The 23,399-nt window shown below is 55.8% G+C and overlaps 3 protein-coding genes across 3 annotated transcripts; 2 read left to right on the plus strand and 1 right to left on the minus strand.

Annotated features, from left to right (window-relative positions):
• Positions 1–4,786: 4,786 nt before the first annotated feature.
• On the plus strand, positions 4,787–6,691 carry GGS23DRAFT_619920 (cytochrome P450; the record flags this gene model as incomplete). Its single annotated transcript, XM_051521054.1, has 2 exons — positions 4,787–6,382; positions 6,490–6,691. The coding sequence occupies exons 1-2, from the start codon at positions 4,812–4,814 to the stop codon at positions 6,689–6,691; spliced, it is 1,773 nt and encodes a 590-aa protein (XP_051372825.1). The 5' UTR covers positions 4,787–4,811.
• A 399-nt stretch (positions 6,692–7,090) lies between these two features.
• Positions 7,091–17,171, minus strand: GGS23DRAFT_483162 (vacuolar protein sorting-associated protein 13). The gene is made up of 2 exons (XM_051514324.1): positions 10,545–17,171; positions 7,091–10,496 (listed from the first exon to the last, which is right to left on the minus strand). The coding sequence occupies exons 1-2, from the start codon at positions 16,988–16,990 to the stop codon at positions 7,346–7,348; spliced, it is 9,597 nt and encodes a 3,198-aa protein (XP_051372826.1). The 5' UTR covers positions 16,991–17,171; the 3' UTR covers positions 7,091–7,345.
• Positions 17,172–18,843: 1,672 nt separating this feature from the next.
• GGS23DRAFT_483192 (uncharacterized protein) lies at positions 18,844–20,482 on the plus strand. Its single transcript, XM_051514325.1, has 2 exons — positions 18,844–19,524; positions 19,591–20,482. Exons 1-2 carry the CDS (start codon positions 19,153–19,155, stop codon positions 20,464–20,466), a joined length of 1,248 nt encoding a protein of 415 aa, XP_051372827.1. The 5' UTR covers positions 18,844–19,152; the 3' UTR covers positions 20,467–20,482.
• The last annotated feature ends 2,917 nt before the right edge of the window (positions 20,483–23,399 follow it).

Here is a 23,399-nt window from a genome sequence, read left to right on the forward strand (position 1 = left end):
CGCTATCCACACCGCCCGCGCGCAGCGGGAACCCGCTCATCTGCGCGTCTTGCGTGCGCGCGCGGGAGATTAGGGGAAATTACTGTTATGTGCAGGACTGCGCGTCCTTATTACCAACCTGCCCTCGTCCGAAAAGTGGTGACTGCAGCAGCGGGTACAATGTATAGATGGATGATGCAGCGGTGGGTGTAGATGTAAGGACCGCAAATCTGCGCAGGGATACATCGGCGATGGGGGGGGGGTTCAGATCGAGACATGGGAATCTCGGGTCAACTGATGGGCAGCCAGGTTGGCCCGGGTCCCTTTTTGCTATTCACTCCTTGGGGCCACACACACAGGCTGGAGGACTCTGATCTGGTGGCACGCACGCACACGACACCACCATAACCGTCCCGGCCCAATCGTCATGCGCCCCGGCGCGGCCACCGGTCAAGTCCTGCTCGCCAATGCCGTCATCGCGGCCGACCGTCTGGTGTCTGTGTCTGCCAGGTCGAAGGGAGGGATGGGGGAGGCAGGGTTACAGGGCCACTGGGTTTTTTTCTCGGTCTAATTCCCGAGCCGGGGAGAGACACAGCACGGGGGGGGGGAGGAGCTGGAGTGAAACACGACGCGAGCCACGCTTCGTATCTCCCAACATGGCCATCTCGAAAATGCCATGGGCGCGGAGGGGGGAAAAGGGGAAGACGAGAGAGGGTAGGCAGGTCAGCAAGGCCGGTCAGGTAGCACACGTCGTTCTACAGGCAGAGGCAGACAGACACATGTAGACGCAGCACGGAATGGTATAACAACAGTGCAGCACGCACAGATGAGTACATGCGCACGTCGTCTCACACACCCGTACCTACACGTCGATGCACCTAATAATATACACGACACTCTTCTGGCCCTCACACACACACCCTGACACTTTCACACACACTCACATTTTTTTTCTCCATTTCTCCCCTTCGCTTCGACGGAAAAATATCCGCGAGGAGGCGCCATGTCGTCATCGCCGGCTCCACGCCGGGTCAGCCGGAATTCGCACACCCACCCGCACGCACGAGCGCACGCACAAGCGCGCAACACATTTACACGTAGCACTGCTGTTTCTCTCTCTCTCTCTCTCTTCTCGTTCTCCAGCCCGCGCGACGAAGCCCACCGCACAGCGAATCCTGGCCCTGCTGCGTCGCGGCGCGCGCGGATCCGATCGAGGCCCCGATGCACGCGAGTACGTCGATCTGCTGCAGGCAGGTAAGTGTACCTCTGCCCGCGCGTCGACGTAGGTGGCGGGCAGGACGGGAGGCCAGCCAGCCAGCCAAGCAGGAGGAGAGGAGAGACAGGTCAGTCAGTCAGGCAGACGCCGTCGCGGGCCCGCCTATCTACCTACCTATAGACAGGTGCCCTGCCCTACCCTGCGGCCAATTGCACGCCGTCCCTCGCCATCGCCGGCCGGTGGATTCTTCTCTCTCTATTTTTTTTTTTCTTCTTCTTCACTTTCCTTCTTTTTGCCTCCTCCTCTTCGCTTGGCGTTGGTTGGTGCTAAAAAGAGGGGCACGAAATTAAAAAAAGAGCGGAATCGAATCCGCAGGAAAACGGTGCGAAGGGCGAAAACAGTAAAAGGGGAGTTTTTTTTTTTTTTTAAAAAAAAAAAGAGGCAGCAGAAAAAGAGCCAAGAAAAAAAAAAGGGTAAAAAGCAAAGGGTCCCCTCCCCTCCCGTCCGTCGCGATCTGCCAATCGCGTGCTCCGGCCCACCCACCCACCTCCCGTTCTCCCCCTTCACCCCTTCACCGCGCGCTAGCACCTCTCGGCAGGAAAAAGGGGGTGCATCGTGCGTATGTACGCACGCGGGTCCTCGCTCCGGAGAGTGTCAGGTATCTGCCTGCCTGTCTGCCTGTCTGCCTGTCTGCCTGCCGCTAGCGTCTGGTCTGGAGCCGCAGCACTCCGCTAGCGGGCAGGCGGCCAGGCAGACGGGGCCCGGCCGGCTGCCTGCTTTCCCGTGCCGGCGGCCGCTACGCGACTCGCGCGCGTGCGCGCGAGAGCCGAGGTCCTCGTCCTCGCTGCGGGCGCGCACGCGTCGCTGCCTACGTACCATACGTACGTGCCTACGGCCGCGCGGCGGCCTGCCCGCGCCGTGGCGTCGGCAGGCCCCCTATCCGAGGCCCCCCCCTCCCTCTTTGTGCCGTATCATCGCGCCGTTTTCACATGCATTCGCTACGTCGATGGATGCCTACCCCCGCGCACCGAGGAGGGTCCCGAGAGGGGGAGAAACGGGGGGGGGGACCAGACGCAGCACAAAGAGAGGGGATAGGGGGGGAGGCGAGCGAGATGGGCGCGTGAAGCCACGCACGCAAGCTACCGCCGGTTCGGGCTGCCGGCTCTGATTCGCGGCGTCGCCGGCAGGCGAGCTGGCTGGCTGGCCCGTCGCGAACAACCCCGGGTCCTTTGTTCGACCCTGCGATCCGCAGCTAGCCTGTCGACGTCATGCCCGACGGGTCGGGGTGCCGGGAGTGGTGGCGGCCGCGCCACATGCGTACCGTGGAGAGGAGGGGGGGGGACGTCGGTATTGCTAATGGTCGTTTGCAGGGTGCCGTGGATGGATGGGAGCAGACACGGCGAGAACTGGCTGTCGCGCAGTGTGAACGGACGGCTTGGCTTCCCGACGAGGCCACCGGGGCGAGAAGCAACCGCAGGGCGGGTCGGCGGCGACCGCGGCGACCGCGGCCGCAGCAGCTCGGAGTAACTATGTGATATTAATCTACAGACGTGCGTTTGTCCTTCGCCGTAGTATAGAATTTACAAAGATTACGTCGTCCTCGCCTGCTCTACTCCGCGATGATGCTAGTGCTATGTGGCTCGTCTCGACCTGACGCGTTTCTGTCGTTGCTCTCTCTCGCTGGAGCGTTTACTAGAGGTCGTGCGGTATCGAGGAGACAACGGTGTCTAGTTGCTGCGTGGACTTAAGCTCTAGAGTAAGGGGCTAGAACGAAAACCTCGTATTCAACCTTGAACACCAACTCTGTGTTTACCTGCTTCAAGAACACGTCTTATAAAGTACGCGAGAGCCGGAACGTTGCGATGGCTCGAGAGGCCGAACAACTTTATCTTTACATGGTCGAGCCGAGACCAGACCCTACGTACTCGCCATGAAAGGAGCAGTGTGCTAGGGGAGGTAGTCGACTAATCCGCCTCCGACCACACCAGTTTAGAGGAGGCCCCCTCTTAACGCGGGTGTTTCTCTCGTGGCTTTTCCCGTGTATCCGTCGTTGTTAAGCTTAACGTATGACTAGCAGGCAGGAGTTCCTTGACGGTAGCCGTCAACTTAGAGCAGCCCCCTAAAGGAAACCAATTTTGACGTCGCTCTAACCCCTGCCTCAATACTAACCCCTCAACAGGCCGTCGGGATAGGTATGTATACATCTGCTCGTCCACATCGGCCACGGATACTACGAGGGATGCTATATTCTCGGGGCGGAAAATATCGAAAAAGTTCGGGTTCCCGTCCGACAGCGCAGAGCGCGTCATCCAGGCCCCCTCTCCGCATCCATCGCTCGCTACCGTGATGCAACTGCCGCATCTCGCGACTTCATTGGCTCGTCAGGCGAGATGCTCGCCGCGTCTGACCCGGCATTCGCTCCGAAGCGAACGAGGGCACAGGAACACACGCACACACACACATACACAGACAGAGAGAGAGAGAGAGACTGTAGATCGCAGGGGCCTGCGGATCTCCTGAGAGGGTGCATCGCAGCCAAGTAGCTCTATCACAGCTACACCCGCGCTCTGTCACCTAGAGACACCCCTACGAGCTGATCCAAGACGCGGGACCGCGCTTTGATGGGCATCTGTAAATACCGACATAAATGGAGACCGCAGTATAACTAAATGCCGACACAGGTCAGGAGTGGTGCTCACTAATGGCCGGGGTATCGTGACATAGGTATCTTGACTACATATGGCTATATAGCATGTACTTCTCGAGAAACGTGGTATCGAGTTGCTGGCAAACGTCCTACGAGCCGTATACAGAGTCAGCTTGACGGGGGGACATGGGGGGCTCGAGGCACGTCGTGATAGTCCAAGGGTGCAACAACGTCATACACGGAGACGGCGGTACTGTTGGAAAGAAATAAGCGCCAGCAAGGTCTCTTTGACAAATCACGAATTTTGATCTATTTCTTTACCCCCCCCCCCCTCCAGGCTAGCACTAGCATCCTGAATGCCACGAGTCATCCCTCTGGATAGGGAGACCGGCGTTTAGTCCTCCTGCTGACCCCGTACCAACCCCATCGAGGCAGAGGCCGGGGGGGGCGTTGGAGGCATCTCCGACACGAGGAAGAGGGGGGGGTTATAGCAGGGCCGTTAAATAGGGGTGCTCCGCCCGCCGGAAAGGGGTGTGTGTCCCTCTCTCTCTCGCTGCTGCAATGTGCTGCGGCGGCGGGACCTCGGTGTACTCCCGTCGCTTGTCTGTAACTGTCTGTCTGCATACGAGCCAGCGAATCCGGCCGCAGGGGGGGAGAGACGCGCATGTACGAGGCCCGGCGAGTCAGCTTACCGTCATACTTCCGTTTCCCCAGGTCACAACACCTCGCTCTCGCCTGTCTGCGCCGAGGCGGAGATGTAGGTATAGGTAAGTATATATATATATATATAACCTGCTCGGCAAGACGACGATCGACATCACACCGTCGCATCACGGCACCACCACACAGCATCACGCTCTATTAATAACCCCCCGCGCCCTTCGGTACTGCCATACCCACCCCTTCCGTCATCGACTCCGCCACCGCAGACAGCATCCCTTTCGAGACCGAGCCCAGCAACACCTGCCCATGGCCGCCTTCGCGCAGGGCAGCAGCAGCAGCAGCGAGGCAGCGCTCGCGTCGCGGGCCAAGTGGGCCTACGTCATCGCCGGCGGCGCCGTCGCCGCGCTCGTGGCCTCGCTGATCGTCGACCTCTTCGGCGCGGCGCCGCTGCCGCACAGGGCGCTGCGCGTCGCGCTCAGCGGGGCGGGCGCCGCGCTGCAGGCCGCGCTGGGCGGGGCGCACCGGCGGCACGCGGCGGCGGCGGCGCGCGGGTGCGCCGCGTCGGCGCCCGCGTTCCCGGGGGACTTCACGGGGGCGCGGTTCCTGCTGCGCACGGCGCACGGGATCCGGACGCACACGCTGCTGGCGGGGCTGCGGGCGCTGCTGCGGCGGCGCGGCGACGGCGGCGGGCTGGGCCACACGTTCGCGCACGTCGCGTTCCCGAGCCTGCGGCGGCGGCGCGTGCTCGTGACGGACGAGCCGGCCAACGTGCGCGCCGTGCTCGCCGCGCGCTTCGACCACTGGCGCATCCCGCGCGACCGCGTCGCCGCCTTCCTGCCCGTGCTCGGCCCGCACTCCGTCTTCGCCGCCGACGGCGCCGCCTGGCGCCGCGCCCGCGCCGCGCTGCGCCCCGCCTTCGTCCGCGACCAGGTCGCGGACCTGCGCCGCTTCGAGCGCCACGTCGACCGCCTCGTGGCGCGCCTGCGCCGCGACGCCGCCGCCGCACCCCGCGCCCGCGTCGACCTCCAGGCCGCCTTCCTCCTGCTCACCACCGACACCATCTCCGACTTCATGCTCGGCCGGTCCACCGGCCTGCTCCGGGCCCGGGACGGCGGCGAGGAGGCTGCCGCCGGCGCCCGCTTCGGCCGCTGCTTCGACGTCGCCATGCAGAAGATCGCGAACCGCGCGCGCCTCGGCCGCCTCGCGCGGCTGCTGCGCGACCGCGAGCTCGACGAGAGCGTCGCCTTCATGCACGCCTTCGTCGACCGGTACGTCGGCGAGGTGCGGCGGGCGCGGCAGGAGGAGGAGGAGGAGGAGGCCGCCGAGAAGCGGGAGGCGAGGGGGAGCGGGGTGAAGGATGATGAAGAAGGCGACGGCGACGGCGACGGCGACGACGACAAGCGCTACGTCTTCCTCAACGAGCTGCTGCGGACCGGCGAGCCCGACGAGGTCATCCGCGACCACCTGATGAGCATATTCACGGCGGGGCGGGACACGACGACGAGCGCGCTGTCGTACCTGTTCTTCGAGCTGTCGCGGCGGCCCGACGTGGCGGCCGCGATCCGGCGCGAGGCCGCGCAGGCCGGCCTCGCCGCGGGCCGGACGCCGACCTGGCAGCAGCTCCGCGACCTGCGCTACCTCGGCTGGGCCGTCAAGGAGGCCCTGCGCCTCAACCCGCCCGTCCCCACCAACGCCCGCCAGGCCGTCTGCGACACCGTCCTGCCCCTCGGCGGCGGCCCCGACGGCACCTCCCCCCTCTTCGTCCCCCAGGGCACCGTCGTCCGCTACGTCCCCTGGACGATGCATCGCCGCCACGACCTCTACGGCCCTGACGCCGACGAGTTCCGCCCCGAGAGGTGGGAGACGCTCAAGCCGACGTGAGTCCCGACCCCCCCCCCCCCCCCCCCCCAAATTTCTTCCCCAACTCCTCTCCTGTTCTGTGCCGTCGAGAACTAACTCCCCCACCTCTCCTCTCGGCGCATAGCTACGAATACGTCCCTTTCAACGCCGGCCCGCGCATCTGCGTCGGCCAGCAGTTCGCCCTGACCCAGATCGCCTTCGTCACCCTGCGTCTGCTCCAGGCCTTCTCTGCCATCGAGCGCCAGGACGACCGCCCCTTCGTGCAGAAATTCGGCGTCAACACCTCCCTGCTTCACGGGTGCTGGGTGAGCTTGACGCCGGCCTAGCGACTTGACCACGGTCTGCTTGCTGGAGCAGTGGTTGGGCGTAAGGGGAATTCGACACTGCGAGGGACCGGGAAAAAGAGATACAAGCGTCAAGGAAAAGTCCGTGGAGTTCTTTGATTGGAAGCAGCTTCAAAGGGATTGCCATTCCTTGTATTACGTTGTTGTGTTGACGTCGCCGAGGAGTATGTACGGGCCATGTTAGAGATAGCGTGTTGACCTGCTCTAGGAAAGGAGTATCGTGGATATGTGCGATCTATTTTCCATAAGTAGTCCTTCCACGCCGATCCGGAGAGTTGCCAATTTGGTTCTAATCTCGATCTACTGGCTGGCGACGACAGAAAAAGGTTCCTAAAAATATCCCATCGCCGGTAGCAATGGATACGGTAGAGGCCCAAGGTAAATTAGTTCTGTTTTGCACAACAGAGGCAATAGGAGACCTATCTCATCAAAGTCATCATCTCATAGAATTCTCGGGGCATATTATATATACATGCGCGAGGGACCCGTGCAGCAAGATGCTGTGCTCGACATTGCAAAAAATAAGTCAACTATCTCAGTCCGGGTTGTCTCTTAACCTTTTTCGTGTTCCCTACGAGTCGCCCGCCTGTCCATTTATCGATTTCTATCCTCCCCAGACGACACGCAGGCCTGTCCTTACTCTAAGCCCTTGTATCTGCGGTTGAACTCCTCGACGGCGATAGCCACCATGCGGTACAAAAAGGCGCGTCCGCTCTCTTCACTAACGGGGACGAATGGCCCGTTGGTGCCCCCGCGGAGCACGATGCTGAGGCCTGTGCGCTCCTTCGATATGGTCTGCACATCCTTGAGCGGCACATCCCATTCCGTAGTCAGCCTACGACTCCTGATGAGGAGAATTCGGCTAAATGTGATCATGACCACCATGTCCTCCCGTGGTAGCTCCAAATGCGCGATGTAATTTTCGTTGAAGTACTTCCCGTTATCCACCTGCTTTAGCCATGACTGCCCTAGAGCCTCCCGTTGATTGTAAGGCCGTACGATGCCGTCTGCCGGCACGAAGCGGGTCAAGCGGACACGGTCGAGTTCCGAGCCGTCAAATACCGTTGTCGTGTTCCGAATGCCCTCGGACACGTTGGACGCGAGATCAAAGATTCCGACGGCCGGCTTGGTTGCGAGGCCGATGAAGCCTTTACCCACGCCCTTGAAGAACCCAACAGCGCCCTCCTGTTCCGCGCCCTCGATAGGTTTGCGCGCCACGCCACCGATACCAGACGCTACCGACGTAAAGAACGAGTTGGCGCCCGCTGTGACGCCAAACAAGGCGTGTTTGGGCCGGTTGCGGGCTCGTGCGATGCGGCGACGATCCTGGAATTGCTTATCGAGAGTGGCGGCTGCTAACCCTTTGCCAAAGCTGCCCGTCACCTTGGAGAAAGAGTCCGAGAAACCGTAGACGGACTTCTTAACAAAACTGGCGGCCCCTTTGGCGATGCCCAAACCGAGATCTTCGGGTTTGTCGGACATAATGAGACCTTGATATGGCTCGTAGAAGACATCGGTTATACCGCTGCTGATGCTGTTGAATAACCCAACAGGGTTGCCGAGGAAGTCGGCACTGCCAATGATTTTATGAACCTGGTAGAGAACCTCTTGGCTATAATGGTTGGAAATGTTCTGCGTTAGAATTGGGATGGATACGCGGGCATTCTCCAGCAGCAGGGCATTCAACCGAATCGGCGCGTCGTTGACGTTCCCGATAGCCATGGTCATCACGTTCACGAAAAACATGATGGGGTTGCGCGAAGAGGTCTTGTCCTCGACGTTGACGCGCTCGGTTCGCATGAAAGACAAGTCTACTTGCATCGGCTGTATGTTCAAGACCTCGAAGTAGATATCTTGGCCTGATTGTTCTTGCTTCGGCTCAGGAATGTCTAGGCCCTCATCGCAGAGCTTACCCTCGTTAGTCTCGGACCACGAGGCGCCAGGAATTTTAGAGAAATCCAACACAGCATATATGAAATCTTCATCGAGGTCGATGGTCATTTGCTGAAGTAGAATGGTGGCGTATTTGACGTATAGAACGCCGTACGAGTTGTCTTTGACCCTGGTAATCATGGCATGCAATGAGGGATGCAGTTCTGTCTCTTGCGCTTGCTTGGGAACCACACTAGGGTAGAGTATCATTGGGAACAGGCCGCCGTAGAGTTGGTTATCAACTTGAATCCATTTGATCGAAGTGCTGATAGTCTGGTATAGAGCTGACTCGTTGTACCGGAGGTTGATGTCTCTGAATGTGATGTACGCTAGCTCCTTGAGTTGTTGGTTGATTAACGATATACCAATGCCGGAAAGCTTGAGTTGTGCCTGGAACGTCGTGTCGGTATCTTGACTCTTGACTTCGAAGCCGCTGGTGCCGCTGGTGCCGGAACCTGTCTGTGTCTTCTGACGGTATAAACTCCTGCTCGGTTTGAAGTTGGATAGAATGAGTGTCTGGGTTGGCCCGTCCGCCGCAACGTTAATATCGATGATCTTCGCGGTGCCAGAACCGTTGATGAATTTCATTGGGACTTGGTTGCCGATCTCCGCGAGCTTCACGTGCCGCTCTTTGCCGAAGACGTTAATAACAATTTCCTTGAACTTGGCGGCTGGGAAGTCCCAAGCATAGGGCATAATACTACGCGGTGGCAAGCGGTATCTGACAGGTTTCCACCCGGAACGATCTTCGACGCCGTCTTCGTCGATATTCGGGTTTGCCTGATAGAAGGTGAACTCGGTATCACTCTCGTTACGCATTGAGAACGGCCAGTGCTTTGTCTCCATGCTAAGGTGGAGGAAGATAGTCGCATCTTCCATAAGAATTTCAACGCGAATGAGGCGTTGTCTCTGCCCAGCTTTAGCAATCTTGATGTGAACCGTACCCAGATCTAATATGTTGATCGGCGATGTCCACTGGTCATCAATTCCAGGAAATCTCAAAGCTATTTGCTTCGTAGTCGATCGCTGGAGCCAGTGAAGGGGTTGTAAGGCACCAGCCCTGAGGGTCATGGTTCTCGACGAAGTAGGCTCTCTGACGACGATCTCCTCGCCAATCTTATTCTTGACCACGAACCGAGGTGCCAGAGTGACGACCTTTGACAGCTTGTATTTGCCTTCGCCAGGCTCGATGGTAATGCCGATATGGATCTCAGCGTCATTTCTGGGCGAAGGTAGAACAACTTCGGCCGTGCTTCCAATGGCATCGAAACTCTGGGGCCTGCTCCATTCCGAGTCGCCTAGTTTCAGAAGGGCTCGGTTTCTCTGGTCATCATTGTTATACGAAAACATGAGCGGCAGCGCTTTTGGTCTCTCTTCATCTGATGTGCCGGCCGTGAGCGATTGACCAGCCGCTCTCCTTGGCTGCTGGAGGAATTGCTTAGCGCTGATGTTCACATCCAAACCGGTCTTATTTAGTATGACGTAGGGGCTGTAGACCGTTATCTTGAAGGCGCCGCCGCCATCCGGAATCTTGAAGTAATGGAGTCTCAGGTTTAGAGGAAGATCTTCTCTGTCCTTACACACCAAGGTGTGTTCTTTGCGAAAGTCCTCCTGCGTACCAGAATTGATGATGGCGAATTCGCTAGCCTTGAACAGCGCATTCTGCATGTCAATACTCAATAACAGGAGATGTGATAGTTCCACAACATGGACGGGGCTAACACCGCCCTTTCGCAGGAAGTTCGTCCAATCTCGCTTAGTGTTCCTGTCGTAAATACGGTATTTGAAGTCGTATGGAAGGAGATTTTCTAGAACTATCGGAGGGGAAAGCTTGAGTCTCATGTACGGGTATTTCCTGAAAGTGTTAGTGGAGTAAGAGAAAACTCGTTCGGCTAGGGCTTACCCAGTCAGGAAGTGTCCTCGATCAAAATTCGCGCTGAGTTGGAAGTAGAATAGGTCATTGTTGTCGCCTTTGCATATAAGCGTACGGGTAGGTCTCTTCAGCAAGTCTCTCCACCACAGATGATCGGACGACCAAGAACAGCCGAAGCCCGAATCCGGTCGAATCAGCAGGGATTTCACAAAGGCAGCAGCCACGGGCGCTGGTCGGCTCTCTCCTGGAGCGATCTTCTCAATCTTAAGTAGGTGACCTTCCTGGACGTCGTAGACGCCCAGTTCGACGGGTATCTGCGTCTGATTTTCGACAACAAGAGGCGACCGGAGCGTCACGTATTTGATGTTATCAGGGCCCAATTTCACCTCCACAAGTAACCGGTGAAGCGTGTTATCCGTTTTCGGCCGCAGGCCGTATAAGAATTCGCCCTCGCGGTTGAGACGGATATTCTTAACCGGATCGAAGCCGCTGCCTTCGATCTGAACCGAAACACTGCTTGATGTGTTGCTCTCTGACGCGATATTCTCGCGCATCTTCTCCCAGTGCTCAAAACTCCACGGAGCCTCTTCGCCGTCCTGCAGCTTGAGAGAGATATTTTCGTTACTGCTCTGGCTCTTCGCCTGTACCAAAATGTCAAAACCAGTGTAGTTCTGGATCTTGTAAGGAGCCTCCACTCCCCGGGGTTTGCCCAAAACATCCTCGTCTTTTACCAAGAAGTCGAACGATTTGGACGCCAAGGCGATTGTCGCCGTTGTGACGGTAACGTCCAACGTCCTCTTGGAAGAGACGTCAACAGACAAGAGGCCGCTCTCTTGATTCTTAGCAACACCGAGGCCCACCTGCCAAGGCTCCAGGAGTGGCTCCCAAGCGGATTTGGCAAAGTTGTAGACGTTGACATACATGTCGATCGCGGTCTCTGCCTTGAGGCTGCTCGACCAGTCCTCTGCCGATGCTGTAAAACTTTTGATGCTCAGATCCAGAATTGGCAATTCGTGGACATCACCAATAAGGACGACGCGAACCCCAGCAACAGCAGCGGTCAACTCCTCGTGGTTCTTTGGAGGACTGCTAGTATCGCGGGGTTGGTAAGATTGGTCTTTCCGAGATTTGCCCGCGCTGATTGTGCCAACGGCCTTCGTCACTCTGCTTTTATTCGCCGAGATAGTAGAAGGCCCCTTGCCGCTCGCCGTACGTTCCTTGAGTCCAGACTGCCGGAGCCGTTTTGCCTTCTTGTCGGAAGCACTAGGTTTCGGCTCGCCGTCCTCATTCCCGGAGAGCTCGGAGGCCTTGCTAATGATTTGGAGGGCAAGGAGGATGTCGCGAAGAGAGAGGCGAAGGATCAAGGGCTCGACGTCGAGATGTACCCTCGTTATACTGGGCCGCGAGCTGTCCATGGACACTTGAACCGAAAAGTTATCTAGGATACGAAGTCGCGTCTCATCGAACTTATCCATGCGACAAAGAAACATCCCAACCTCAGAGACCTGAAACGTCAATGAGTTCTGTTGTGATAGCAGAACCTGCTTCGTTCCAAGAACAATCGCTTCCGAACTGGAACTCAGGGGATTGGCGATGAGTATGACCTGCGAATCGACAATATTAACGCGGAAGGAGATGTTCAAGTTAGAACTGCTACTATCCCGACTCTTTTCCGGCTTCGACTTTTGCGGGCTCTTTCGAGAGCTTCTCGTCCACGTTGATTCGGTATCTGATATGTCTGGAGTGTCTACGATGCTTTCTTCAGCAGCTAACGCGGGCTCGTTGGTTTTAAAGCTGGCCATCATAAACTTCTGGATTGCGAAGAGGTAATCCAAAGCGAAAATGATCCTGGGGCTGTCGACGGCTACTATGGCAATCAAGTTCCGCTCCTCGCCCCCGGACATAGATATGCTTGCCATGAACTGCTGGACACTTTGGTTAGAAGAGGTCATGATCCTAGTGAACTTGCTGCCTTCTCGAGCGCGACTGTCGTGTATGGTAAATGATAAGATCACGAATTCCGCTTCCAACGAGCCGTCGGCTAGAATTCTAGTCTTGAGCTTACTGTCGTCTAGAGAGAATCGCGATAGGCTGGCAGCATCAGTGTCGCCAACGGGCAAGTCCTCAGCGGCCTTAATTAGCTCAAGACCGATCTTGTGAGCATTGAACACTAAATCAAGCTTGGTCCAAGTGTCCTCTCTCGGGCCCAATTCTGGCGAGAGATCGATCAGTTGGTTATCGCCTCCAGAGGTCGTGGATGACATTGTCTTGGCTCGTCGCAGTGTACCCTCGTCGATATCGCGTTCCGCTTCTTCTCCTCTGGCACTAGCATCTGTCGCGAAGGCGGCTGGGACGGACCGAGAGATTTCCAAAAGGAAGTTGAGTTGGTATTGAGTAACCTTGAGGTTTATGTCGGTCATGCTCCCTTCCACTTCCATATCTGGCCTCTTCGACCCGTCCTTGTGTTCAGCATAGGTTATATTGAAGCCTAGGTCCACGTGGTCGATCATTTCAAGTTCTTCCCGCTGTTCGTTGGGATAATGAAAGAGGGACGTAAGACGTATATTCCTAATGCCGGTCGACAGCTTCATCGCTATTTCGGAATTCTCAGAATCATCTAGCGCCACGAATTTATTTTGCACGTAAATTTCTCCTAGGTACGCCGTAATCAAGTCTCGCTGTGGCCGGTCCGGGGACAGAACTCGAGGGAAAACGATGATGGGAGTATTGATTATGACGTCGAACCGGAATTTACTGGTGCTCTGTTGTAGTTGCTGTGCCTGGTTCGCGGCAGCTTGCCTGGCGGCATTGTAAATAGCCTGCATCTTGCCAAACTTGACTAGGAATTCGATGATCTTTCTGAATGGTTCCTCGAGGAAGTTGACCCGGACAGATCCCGCACGTAAAAAGATCGAGCAATCGTATCCCGGATACGCCTTCTCGTTGCTTGGGTCAAATGTCTCATAACGGAAATCGGCTAGTTCGTCTCCCTGAATGGTGACGAGCTGACGGAAGCTCGATTCCTCCGAGGCGCCGACGTTAACGTCGTCGACTAAGGTGAGGTCGCCTAACCTCGCAGCTACTCTCATCGTCTTCCCAAGTAAGTATACTCCAACCTCGGCGTGGTTGAACGAAAGCGTCGCCAGTCGGATTCCGTCGTTATTGAGAATCATACGAATACTCTTCAGATCGACCTTCACGCGGATAGAGCCAGCCTCGTTCTGTTGTGACTCCACTGCCGGCTCAATAATCTCAACATCGTGCTTTTCCTCATTTGTATCGTCAATTCTCTTAGGCGGTTGAGGAGATGGATTGCCGTTGTTAGTGAACGTAGTAAGAACGAAGTCCAGCAGGGTAAGTAAAGTTCTTCTTGTGACGACGAGGTTGATGGTAGAGACAGCGACATTGATGTTTGTTTCTATTCCTTCATATACTGGCATGAATTCTGGGGATTCTCTCCTCACTCTGATAAATCTGATGCGTACGAGATCCCTTTGTTGTTGACGATCCTCGACATCCCCTGATGACACAATTGACTTAAATTCCGCTGGAGGGTTATCGACGAAATCGTCTACCGTCACGGAGCCGAGGGATACCTCTGCTGCCATATCGAACGGTCGGACGTAGAAATTGAGATCGAAATTTTCCGCGATCATTTCAACGAGTAGAGATTCCTTCCGGTTTCCATCGGGATCGCTGCGATAGAGAGAGCCCTGTAATCTATCAACGGCAAATTTGAATTCGAAACTTCGCTGTCGTACTTTAAGCCGTTGGTTTGGAGTGCCATCCGCAGCGTCTTCAAATTGATCGGAGTCGTCATCTGACTCGTCTTCCAGTATCACGGCAGTCTCTTGGGCGAGAAACAGATTGGAAGACCTCTTAAGATCAGGTAGCTTGGGCAAGCGATTGGACGAAGAGCTGAGCAACCGCGGCCTCTTGGGCTGTCCGGGGGGGTTGGTCTGTTGCTCGTCGCCGAACTTGGGAATTGCTACGTCAATTAGCCTCATCAGACTTTTGTATTTAGTGTCTGACACCATAGCTCGAAGGACGGGCATGTGGCCGGACACCTTCACCTTCGTCAGATTTGGCGCCTTTGGTAATATTGACAGGGCTACAACAAAATCGACATTGATCTTCTCCACGATATGCAGCATACGAGTATCGTCCTTTTCCACAAGTTGGGCCTTTGTTTCTTCGATCGAGGGCCCGATCAGGACTTGAGTTGAGGTGAGCTTGACAAGGAAGCGATCGTACATGAGAGACTCGAGCCTTTTGAAGTCTTCGTCAGAGAACTTCTGGTTCTGTTTATCTTGAACTTGTTTTAGGGTCCCCTTGTCAACGAGCTCACTATTCAGGCTAATATGACCGGCGTCAAGAATCAGGCATGTGGATCTCCGGGTCTTGATGGACTGAGGGATTATGATGAGAGGCGCTTGGAGGTCTAGTTTGGCGTTGATCGTCTTGTGTTCTTCAAGAGCGAACTCGAGACTAGCGCGCGTCTGCTGTCTCAACCCTTCAACGGTCGCCCCGGCAGTCTCCATCAACGCGGAAATCGATTCCATGTGCCTCTCGGGCGGCTTGAAGAAATCGACGACCCCCACCACGAAATTAGGGTTCCATACGATCTCCAAAGGCTTGAGTTTCGCAGTAATAGCGAAGTCGCTCTCGCCATCAAGGGGATTCTGCTCAACTTGCAGATCGAAGAATGTTTCTTGGTTCGACGTTTCGAGCTCAGCGATAGAAAGTCGCCTCTTACGGTTCGCGTTCGGCGCGTCCTTGACCCGGACGATCTCCGTAAACAAGCTATCTGGGGTAGTCCCGTCATTGACTCGAAAACCGCCCAGGCTAATGTCGGCAAGCACGGAGTCCGGGCGCTTAAGCGCTTTCGCCTTGAAGACGTCGAAATGCAGACTTAGCAGGTCAGTCTTCTTCCCATGAGGGCTTTGTCTGAGCGTAAAACTGCCAGTACTGAGCGACGTCTCGATCTGCATCTTAACGGTATCGCGTGGGGTATCAACTGCTTCGGCCAAGGCGGTCTTCTCGTCCCAATCGATCACCTCGTAGAGCTCTTTGCGCTGCTCTTCGGTTATCTGAGTATTCTCTGTCGAGTCGCTAGGATCGGCCGGTTTCGAACCCCACATCCATGACAACCAGCCTTGCTGCTGTGGCTGCTGATCGATTCCAGTAGGTACTCTCTTGAGGGCCTCGGCGTTCTCCTTTCTCAACTGATTACGAGCCAGGGACCGCCAAAAGCGCAGGTCCTCGTATCCAAGCTTCCACTCGAGGTGGTTGATGTCGTCGATCTCTTCCGGTGACATCTGCTGGTTTGCCTTCTTCTTCTTAAAGAGCTCGATGTACCGACATCGATCATCCCGACGTTCGCGGAAGTAGTCCCAAGACCACCGGCGGTTACGTTCGTGGATTTTATTGAGCACCGCGTTCCCGGCAAACTTGAGCCAGGCGCGAGGATCCTCTCTAGGTGTCACCCCTTTCGGCTGGAATTTCTTGTATTCCTGGTGGCGAATGAAGTAATGGAATAAATCTACCATCATCAAGCCGTCTCGATACTGATCGTCATCGAGCACGACACCAATTTCGTCGAAAAGTAGATTCGCTTTGAACTTTGGGACGTGCACGTCACCTGTCTTGTCTAGCTCAATCTTAGCTTGACCACTCACCGGCTTCAAGATGAATTGATGATCCGCCATGGAGGTATCGCCGCTCTTGAGGATCATGTCCTTGAAATGTCGGACCATGTCCTGGTGAGGCATCGACTTCTCTTCTTCATCTTGTTCACGACCGGAGCCGAGAAGCGTGCTGTCTGTGTTCCAGTAAATTGCCAATGCGCCCAGCGTAGCTAGCTTATGTGTGGTGTCGGTGGAGTTCTGGATGAAGGTAGGCTCCCACTCTCCATCCGTACTGACCGCGCTGAACTCGGCGAGGGTGATGCCTAGAGCGAAAGGATGACCAGGAGCGGATATGGAATCCTCATACCGCACGTGGATGTTTTTGACTGTGACCTGCAAGTTGTCTACGATCTTGGTCACTAGGCTCTCGGTGAAGCTCTGGCTTTTCTTCTGCTCCTCCTGGCTGAGCCCTTCTCGAGACCGCTCCTTCAGGAGCTCGGCGGAGTCTAGCTTCTCCATCTTCAGCCGCTGACTTCTGCGCTCCTCCTCCTCCTCGTCGTAGGCCGCCTCTTCTTTGGGCGACGCAAGCAGGAAAACATCCTCGATCAAGATCTTTACCGGAGCTCCGCGTAGGTTCGACCACGGGATCACGAGGGTCAGCTCGCCAAGATGCCCCGCCATGACATTGATGGGAAGTTTCAATTGATCCAGAGCCTCCCTGCGGAGCTCGAGATTGCGTAAATTCACATCGCCAGACCATATTCCGACTTTGAGCTGAGCGGGGTCGAAGTTCTTCACGTACATGCCCAGGAAACGGTTGAGCAATCCAGCAACCAGGCCTTCCAACATCTTGATTTCGGTGCGCCGTAACCCGGGCCGGGATTGGTTGGGGGATTATTGGGGGCTATCTGGTCGCTTCATCTGCAGGGACAGAGACCAAGTTGGAAGAATAGGCTTTGTAATTCCGTCGCGTTCCGACCAGCAGCTTCCGGCCAAAAACTCAAGAGGCAGCTCGAGATGAAGTATTGTCGCTAGGAAGGCTAGGAGGTGTGTAAATGAACCACCAAGCCCTCACGGGGAATTCGAAGGCAGTAGTCGGGCATAGACACGTGCGTCGCAACGAGGAGGCGTGTCGAAGGCGAAAGTCCAGAATTACTTGAGTACAGGCTCTGCAATTAGGGAGGCGTCGTTATCGTCGAGTCAAAGTCCGGTTAGGGCGAGACCTTGGTGACCCTGAATGATTCTAGAGAAGATGAGGGGGAACAGTTCGGCGCAGGTCGGGGGTTGATCGGAGCAAGCAGCATAAAACGGCCGAGGAATTCGCAGAGAGGACCACGACAGGACAACCAACTGCAATGGGAGGTTAGTCGGCGAGTTAGGCGGAAAGATTGGCCACTCTCACCTCAATTCGACGTAGTCGGCGATCGATGTACGTAGGAATCGCCAGGTCACCAAGTCCCGGCCGGCAGCTGGGAGGGTGCGTGAGAAAGCGTGAGGGTGAGAGTGGGAGAATTTTGGCCACAACTCAATTGGAAACCAGGTGGACTGGCCCAGGTACCTCTCCTTCGAAGTTGGGCCTCCTCTGATGTTGCCTAGGTTAGGTTGCTTCAAGAAGGATTGATGACGCCGGTGCTGGGTATATGCACTACCCACCTTAGGTACATATGGAGGTCTGTGGCTTGATTTCTGCTGCAGACACCCCCTACACTAGATATGCAGAGAACAGGGCCAATGAGTGCGGTTTTGGGTCCCATAATAACCCCTCGTAGGGGACTATTCCCACTCCCGGATTGGGGGGGTGCACAAAGGATTAATAGTGGAGGTGCATCAAATTATATGTACCTTAGGAAACTACCTTGTATAGCTGCCCGTCATGTACCCCTCATCATCAATCAGATATCGAACTTATGAATTCAGCTAAATGTAGCCTACCTAAACCATAGGGAATAGAAGTGCCTAACCTACCTACCTCGGGTACCTTGGGTATATTGTGATGCAGGCACGTAGGTACCTACCTAGGTAGGAAATACCTCTACCTTTTCTGCAACCTCCTCTCTACATTTATTTAGATGAGGTACTTGCTGTGCGGCAACATTTATAAATAAAAAGTTAGATTTACACGGGCAAGCCGCCGCTTGGGTAGATATATCTGACCTCAATATGTATCTAAGCACTTCAGAGTATAGTATAAATAGCGTTCTCGGCCACCGGGTGCATTGAGGGGTGCATCCCTGTCATTCAACTCCTACTATACACACGTCGACACGTACCCAGGTACCGGATGCAAGTTTCAGCCAGGTTCGAGCGCCTGGGTACCTCGCTAGGTACCTACCCAGGTTCCCACCTGAGGCAGAGGTACCCTGAGCATTCAAAGGTACCTGTATCCAGGTAGCAGTTGAACCACGTGCGGGCTCTCTCAACACTACGTCATCGCATAGCTACGTGAGAATGACACAAAGGCCGTTGCAGGCCTTCGCGTAACTTGCGCGTAGCCATTGACCACCCCAGCATATCCCATGCCGGCCTGTATGGACTGAGTGAAGACCAGAGAGGAGATGGAAGCACGGGTGACGTCACGGCATCAATTCCATTGCATCAATTCTGTGCGCCCGAGAAAGGGGGTAGAATAGCCACAGGCGTAGCTCGGATTCGCCTTTTCTCTTTGCCAACCCTTCCCTTGCTTCCTTCAACTCGCCACATAATCATCTATGTGCCTAGGCATTTGAATCAGATACTCGAGCAGGGGGCTCGTCTGTTCTGGTACCTATTCTCTGTGCCGAATCGAGCCCAGCCATCTTTTTTCACTGTTCAGATAGCAGATTTTAGAGAGAGTCTCAATTGAAAATCCATCACCACCTCCATGCGCGTATCCTATGACCAACCAACCATCCCGCGTTGATAGTCCGGTTGGAACCTCTATTCCCTTCCCCCCGTGCCTCACCCTGTCTTCTTCCCCAGGTCCATCTCGTTCCTTTCCGATCTAGGAATACTAGCCGCGGCATCTCGCCACCATGTTGCGAAGCACGCGATCACTTCTCGCGGGCACTTCTAGAGCTACCGCGTCACAGAACTCTCCGATCGCACTCTTGCCTAGATCGCTATTCCGGGTAGTAACTACCGCCCCCTGCCCCAACCCAGTATTCCGAAAGGTCCACGATCCCCGCCTCCTCCCGCTTCCACCGATGCGAGTGGCTCAGTATGCCACCGAGGCGAGGCGTGGGCTCCCGCTAGGAAAGAATCTCGAGGAAGAGAAGAAATTCGGCCAAGAAAAGCTCGAGTCGAACCCGGAAGCAGTGACTACCGAGTCGAGTGTACGCCATCTGTACGAGCCCGATGAGCCGGGTACTGAGAAGCCCATCCGACACGGCGTTAGGGATGATTTGGTATGAACATCGCGGGTTCCCCCCGTCTCTGCTTCCCCAGGTGGTATGCTAACAGCCAGACCACAGAAAAGCGTTAAAGATACCTTTTCCATGGCCGCCGTACCCAGAGAACCCTACCTTATAGGTCTCGCTGGTACCGTTCCCTATCTCGCCACCTCCATCTCCACTGTATATCTTTCGTGGGACTTGAACACTGAGTGGCCAACCACGTCCAGCTTCGCGAATAACGTCTTGATCGGCCACGACTCGGCTCAGCATTTGTTAAACCTCATCGAACCCATACAGCTGGGCTACGGCGCCGTGATCATCAGCTTCCTCGGTGCCGTTCACTGGGGCCTTGAATATGCCGAGAAGACGCCGAACCCAGAGCGGATGCGGTTCCGGTACGGACTCGGCGTCTTAGCCTCCGTCATAGCATGGCCGACGTTGTTCATGCCGATGGACTTTGCGCTCACGTCACAGTTTGCCGCCTTTGTCCTGCTGTACCTCGCCGATTCTCGAGCCAGCGTTCGGGGTTGGGCGCCGCCCTGGTACGGAATCTACAGGTTCGTGTTGACTGCCATCGTAGGCGCCGCCATCCTGATCAGCCTCATCGGGCGAATGAAAGTCGGCGAAGCGAAGCCGAGACTCAGCGGCCTCAGCGACAAGGTCCACGATCATAGTAGAGAGCTGGAATACACCAAGAAATGGCGGGATCTCGAGGAGAAGGAGAAGGCAGCGAAGGCGGCCGAGGCGGAGAGGAAGAGGAAGGAGGAAAATGAAGAGGAGAGCAATAAGAAATCCGACAAGAAAAAGGAAGAGAACAGCGGCGAGGATGAAAGCTCTGAGGAAGGCGGAGAACAGAAGGCGGGTGAAAAGGATGAGGCTGGTAATAAGGGCGAAGGGAAGGAAGGCGGTAAGAATAAGGACAAGGGAAAGGGACAGACTGGAGGGGATGAGTAACGTAGAGGGAGAGGGTGGTTAATGAGAAATCGCTATGACGAGAATATGACCATGCTGTCTTTCTTCGGATGGGGATCGCCGTTGGTACTAGTAACAAGTTGTCCTACGCTGCTACGGGCAGCATCAAATCTGGGGCTGCAATCCTGGGTATTCGCTCCGGCCAGAGAACTACGAGGGTGTACTATTACTTTCACCAAGTAGCTAAGGCCCCCGTGCCGTGTCCTTACATATAGAGATCGCAGGTATTTATCCGCTGAACCCAAGTCCGAGATTTCGGCCCAGCCTCGGTCAATCGTTATACTCGAAACTCGAAAATTCAATCTCGAGCTTGACTTAAATGCGTCAGAATTATCCGTTAGTATTCTGAGAAGAAGCCGTATCAAAGAAGGCATGACGCTCGACTTGACGCCCTAGATGCTAAAGACTGCTAGAAGCGGCATCCCTACCATTTACCTAACAAGTTTCAAGTCCGTTGCGCGAGAGTGCGAGCGCACCGAACTATCTCACTACGTGCGCGCAAGTGGCCACGTTTTGGAAGTCGGACAGGTAGTTGGGTAAGTTTGCCTACACCTTGTCAGCGGATCAACAGCAGATAATCAGCCCGGCATCTGTATGACCCAAGCGGTGAGAGGCAGACAAAGTGCACGTTTCCAAGCAATCGATGAATCAAGCCCACGTTTCTCTCCAGTTACCCGTCCGATAGCTGTTCTCTGAACCAGGCCGTTAGGAAACATCTAAGCGCGTGACACAGGCGAGAGTCGGGTTTCTCTCTTTTCAATGGTATTGGGCTTTTCCGTTATACCCCTCGAGCAGCAGATGCGGTTGGGCGCACAATGACGGCGCAAGGGTACCCACAGGCTTTCGGACGCACGCCTCTAGGTGTAAGAGAGAGGCGAGATGCAATTTTGGCGCCCGACGGCTTTCCGGTGGCAAACAAGTAGGTAGTAGGTGTTGTCGTATAAGCTGCTCATCGCCAAGTAGTCAAGTTTGGAGGGGTCCCACAACAGGGCAAAGGTCCCGCCACGAGTCCACGCTGCCGTGTCCACGCCCCCGTTTCCCCCGGCTTTTGACCAGATAACGCCCACATGCAGCTATATAGGCACATATAACGCATATGCGTGTAGGTCCGTATTGCCCATGGGATCTCGCCTTATCTCAACACGGGTGGAGCTCGTGGCGTGGAGGCATGGCGATAATGGGCAGCACCAAAGGGGAAATTTCCCATTCAGGGGAAGACTCCACTTGATTTGGCGATGCTATTGGGTCACGACCACGACCCTTCTATTCTTATACCTTCGCGGCTCTCCTTGCATGTGAATATATCCATCCACGAGGCAGGCCTTCCAGGCGTGTGAGACAAATAGAACGTTACAACGGCAAACGTGCTGGCGGCGATGGGACGGAATACGCACAAAGTTTGCCTCACGAAGCTCAAGCAGGGTCGAGTCGATTCGGAAGACGCTCCCGCTGGTGACTCACGGCGATGCGACGACACGACCGGATTCCTGGGTCTCCCAATAATCGAGGGGCATGTGATCAGGGTCGAGGCGGTTTCTCGATGCTACAATGACAAATTCGGTGAGGCTGGCATCTCTTCGAGCTGGCTCGGATGCTCTGGTGGTTTCCAAGCCCGGGGTGATCCGATTTGCCTCCTCAGGCGAGAACATCCGATCTTCCGTGTAAGCAACACGCCACCGCAGCCATCGACAGACCAACGCGAGGGAGAGCAGCAGGAGGGGAGAGAAGGACAAGAAAACACAACGAGAGCAAAGGACGCAGGATAGCAGCGGATTCAGGCTAAAGTCGATGCTAGGCCGGCAGTCCGAGAACCATGGATCCGGGTGACAGTCTTCAGCCTCAAGCCTAATCCGACGACGACGATGCATCGTCGACTCTTGGAGTCGAAATTATTTTAGTCCGGCGCGCCGTCTGGCCTGCCGGGAGGCAGTTAGTCCGTTTAGTCTGCAACGACCCCGCAGCATAAGCAGGACGTGATATCAGGAACCCGTCATTTCGTCGTCGCCGTAGTCTTCCTCTTTGGAATCCTCGGGAAGGTCGACACGCTTTTTCGGCTCGAGAGAGCTGCGCAGGTCGAATCGAATGCGTCGCCGTGATGCTGCGCCCCGCGGGAGATTGTGCGCCAATAATCCTATTGCTTGAAGTTCTAGGGGAGTTTTGGTCATCAACAGCAGCCGGCGGCGACGGGAGAGGGGCCTCCCACGCCCCCCACGCTCCCACTCTCCCTCCCACGCGGGCAGGCCCTTGCAGGCCTGAAGCCTGCAAAGTCGGTACGATACCTAACTAATACCTCCACCACAATACGCCCGCGCCCAACACGGACAGCTGTGTGTCTCTCTCGCACTCTCTTCATCAGCTGCATAACAGAACACGAAAGGGCGGACAGCACGGAAGAGCCGGCCAGCCGAGGGGAATCGAATGACAGAATAGCCTAAGTCCACCATCTTTCGGTTGGGCACTCGCGTCGTCGACCATTATCCTCTCCCTAACCCGCCTGTGCCTAACCCGGGGCGGTACATGACCCTGCTGCCAACACTGCCATCTATAGGTACCTCGGCTCCGAATATAGGGCATGGTCAGCTTCCGACTTGTCTGTCCAGCCCCCGTCATTCGACTCCCTCCTCACCGCACTTCCCTGAAAGCCCTCACCGCCGGCGCGCTCAGAAGCCCCTACAACAGATAAAACTAGCTGCTGCTCTCCCTCTCGCTCTGAGCTGGGAGCTCGGATCATCAAGAAGACCCAGCAGGCAACCGAGCAGCCAAGTACACAGCTTCAGAAACACTTGTTGTTCTACCTGTCTTTCGTCCAATATTCGCTCACACTTACACTTGCACTTACACCACCCATCGTACCCTCTACCTACGTCCGCCACCTAGGCGCAGATAGACAACAGACCGACACGGCGCAACCCACC

The sequence above is a fragment of the Durotheca rogersii genome (assembly GCF_024521655.1).
Source record: "Durotheca rogersii strain YMJ 92031201 chromosome Unknown GGS23scaffold_7, whole genome shotgun sequence".
Taxonomy (NCBI): Eukaryota; Fungi; Ascomycota; class Sordariomycetes; order Xylariales; family Xylariaceae; genus Durotheca; species Durotheca rogersii.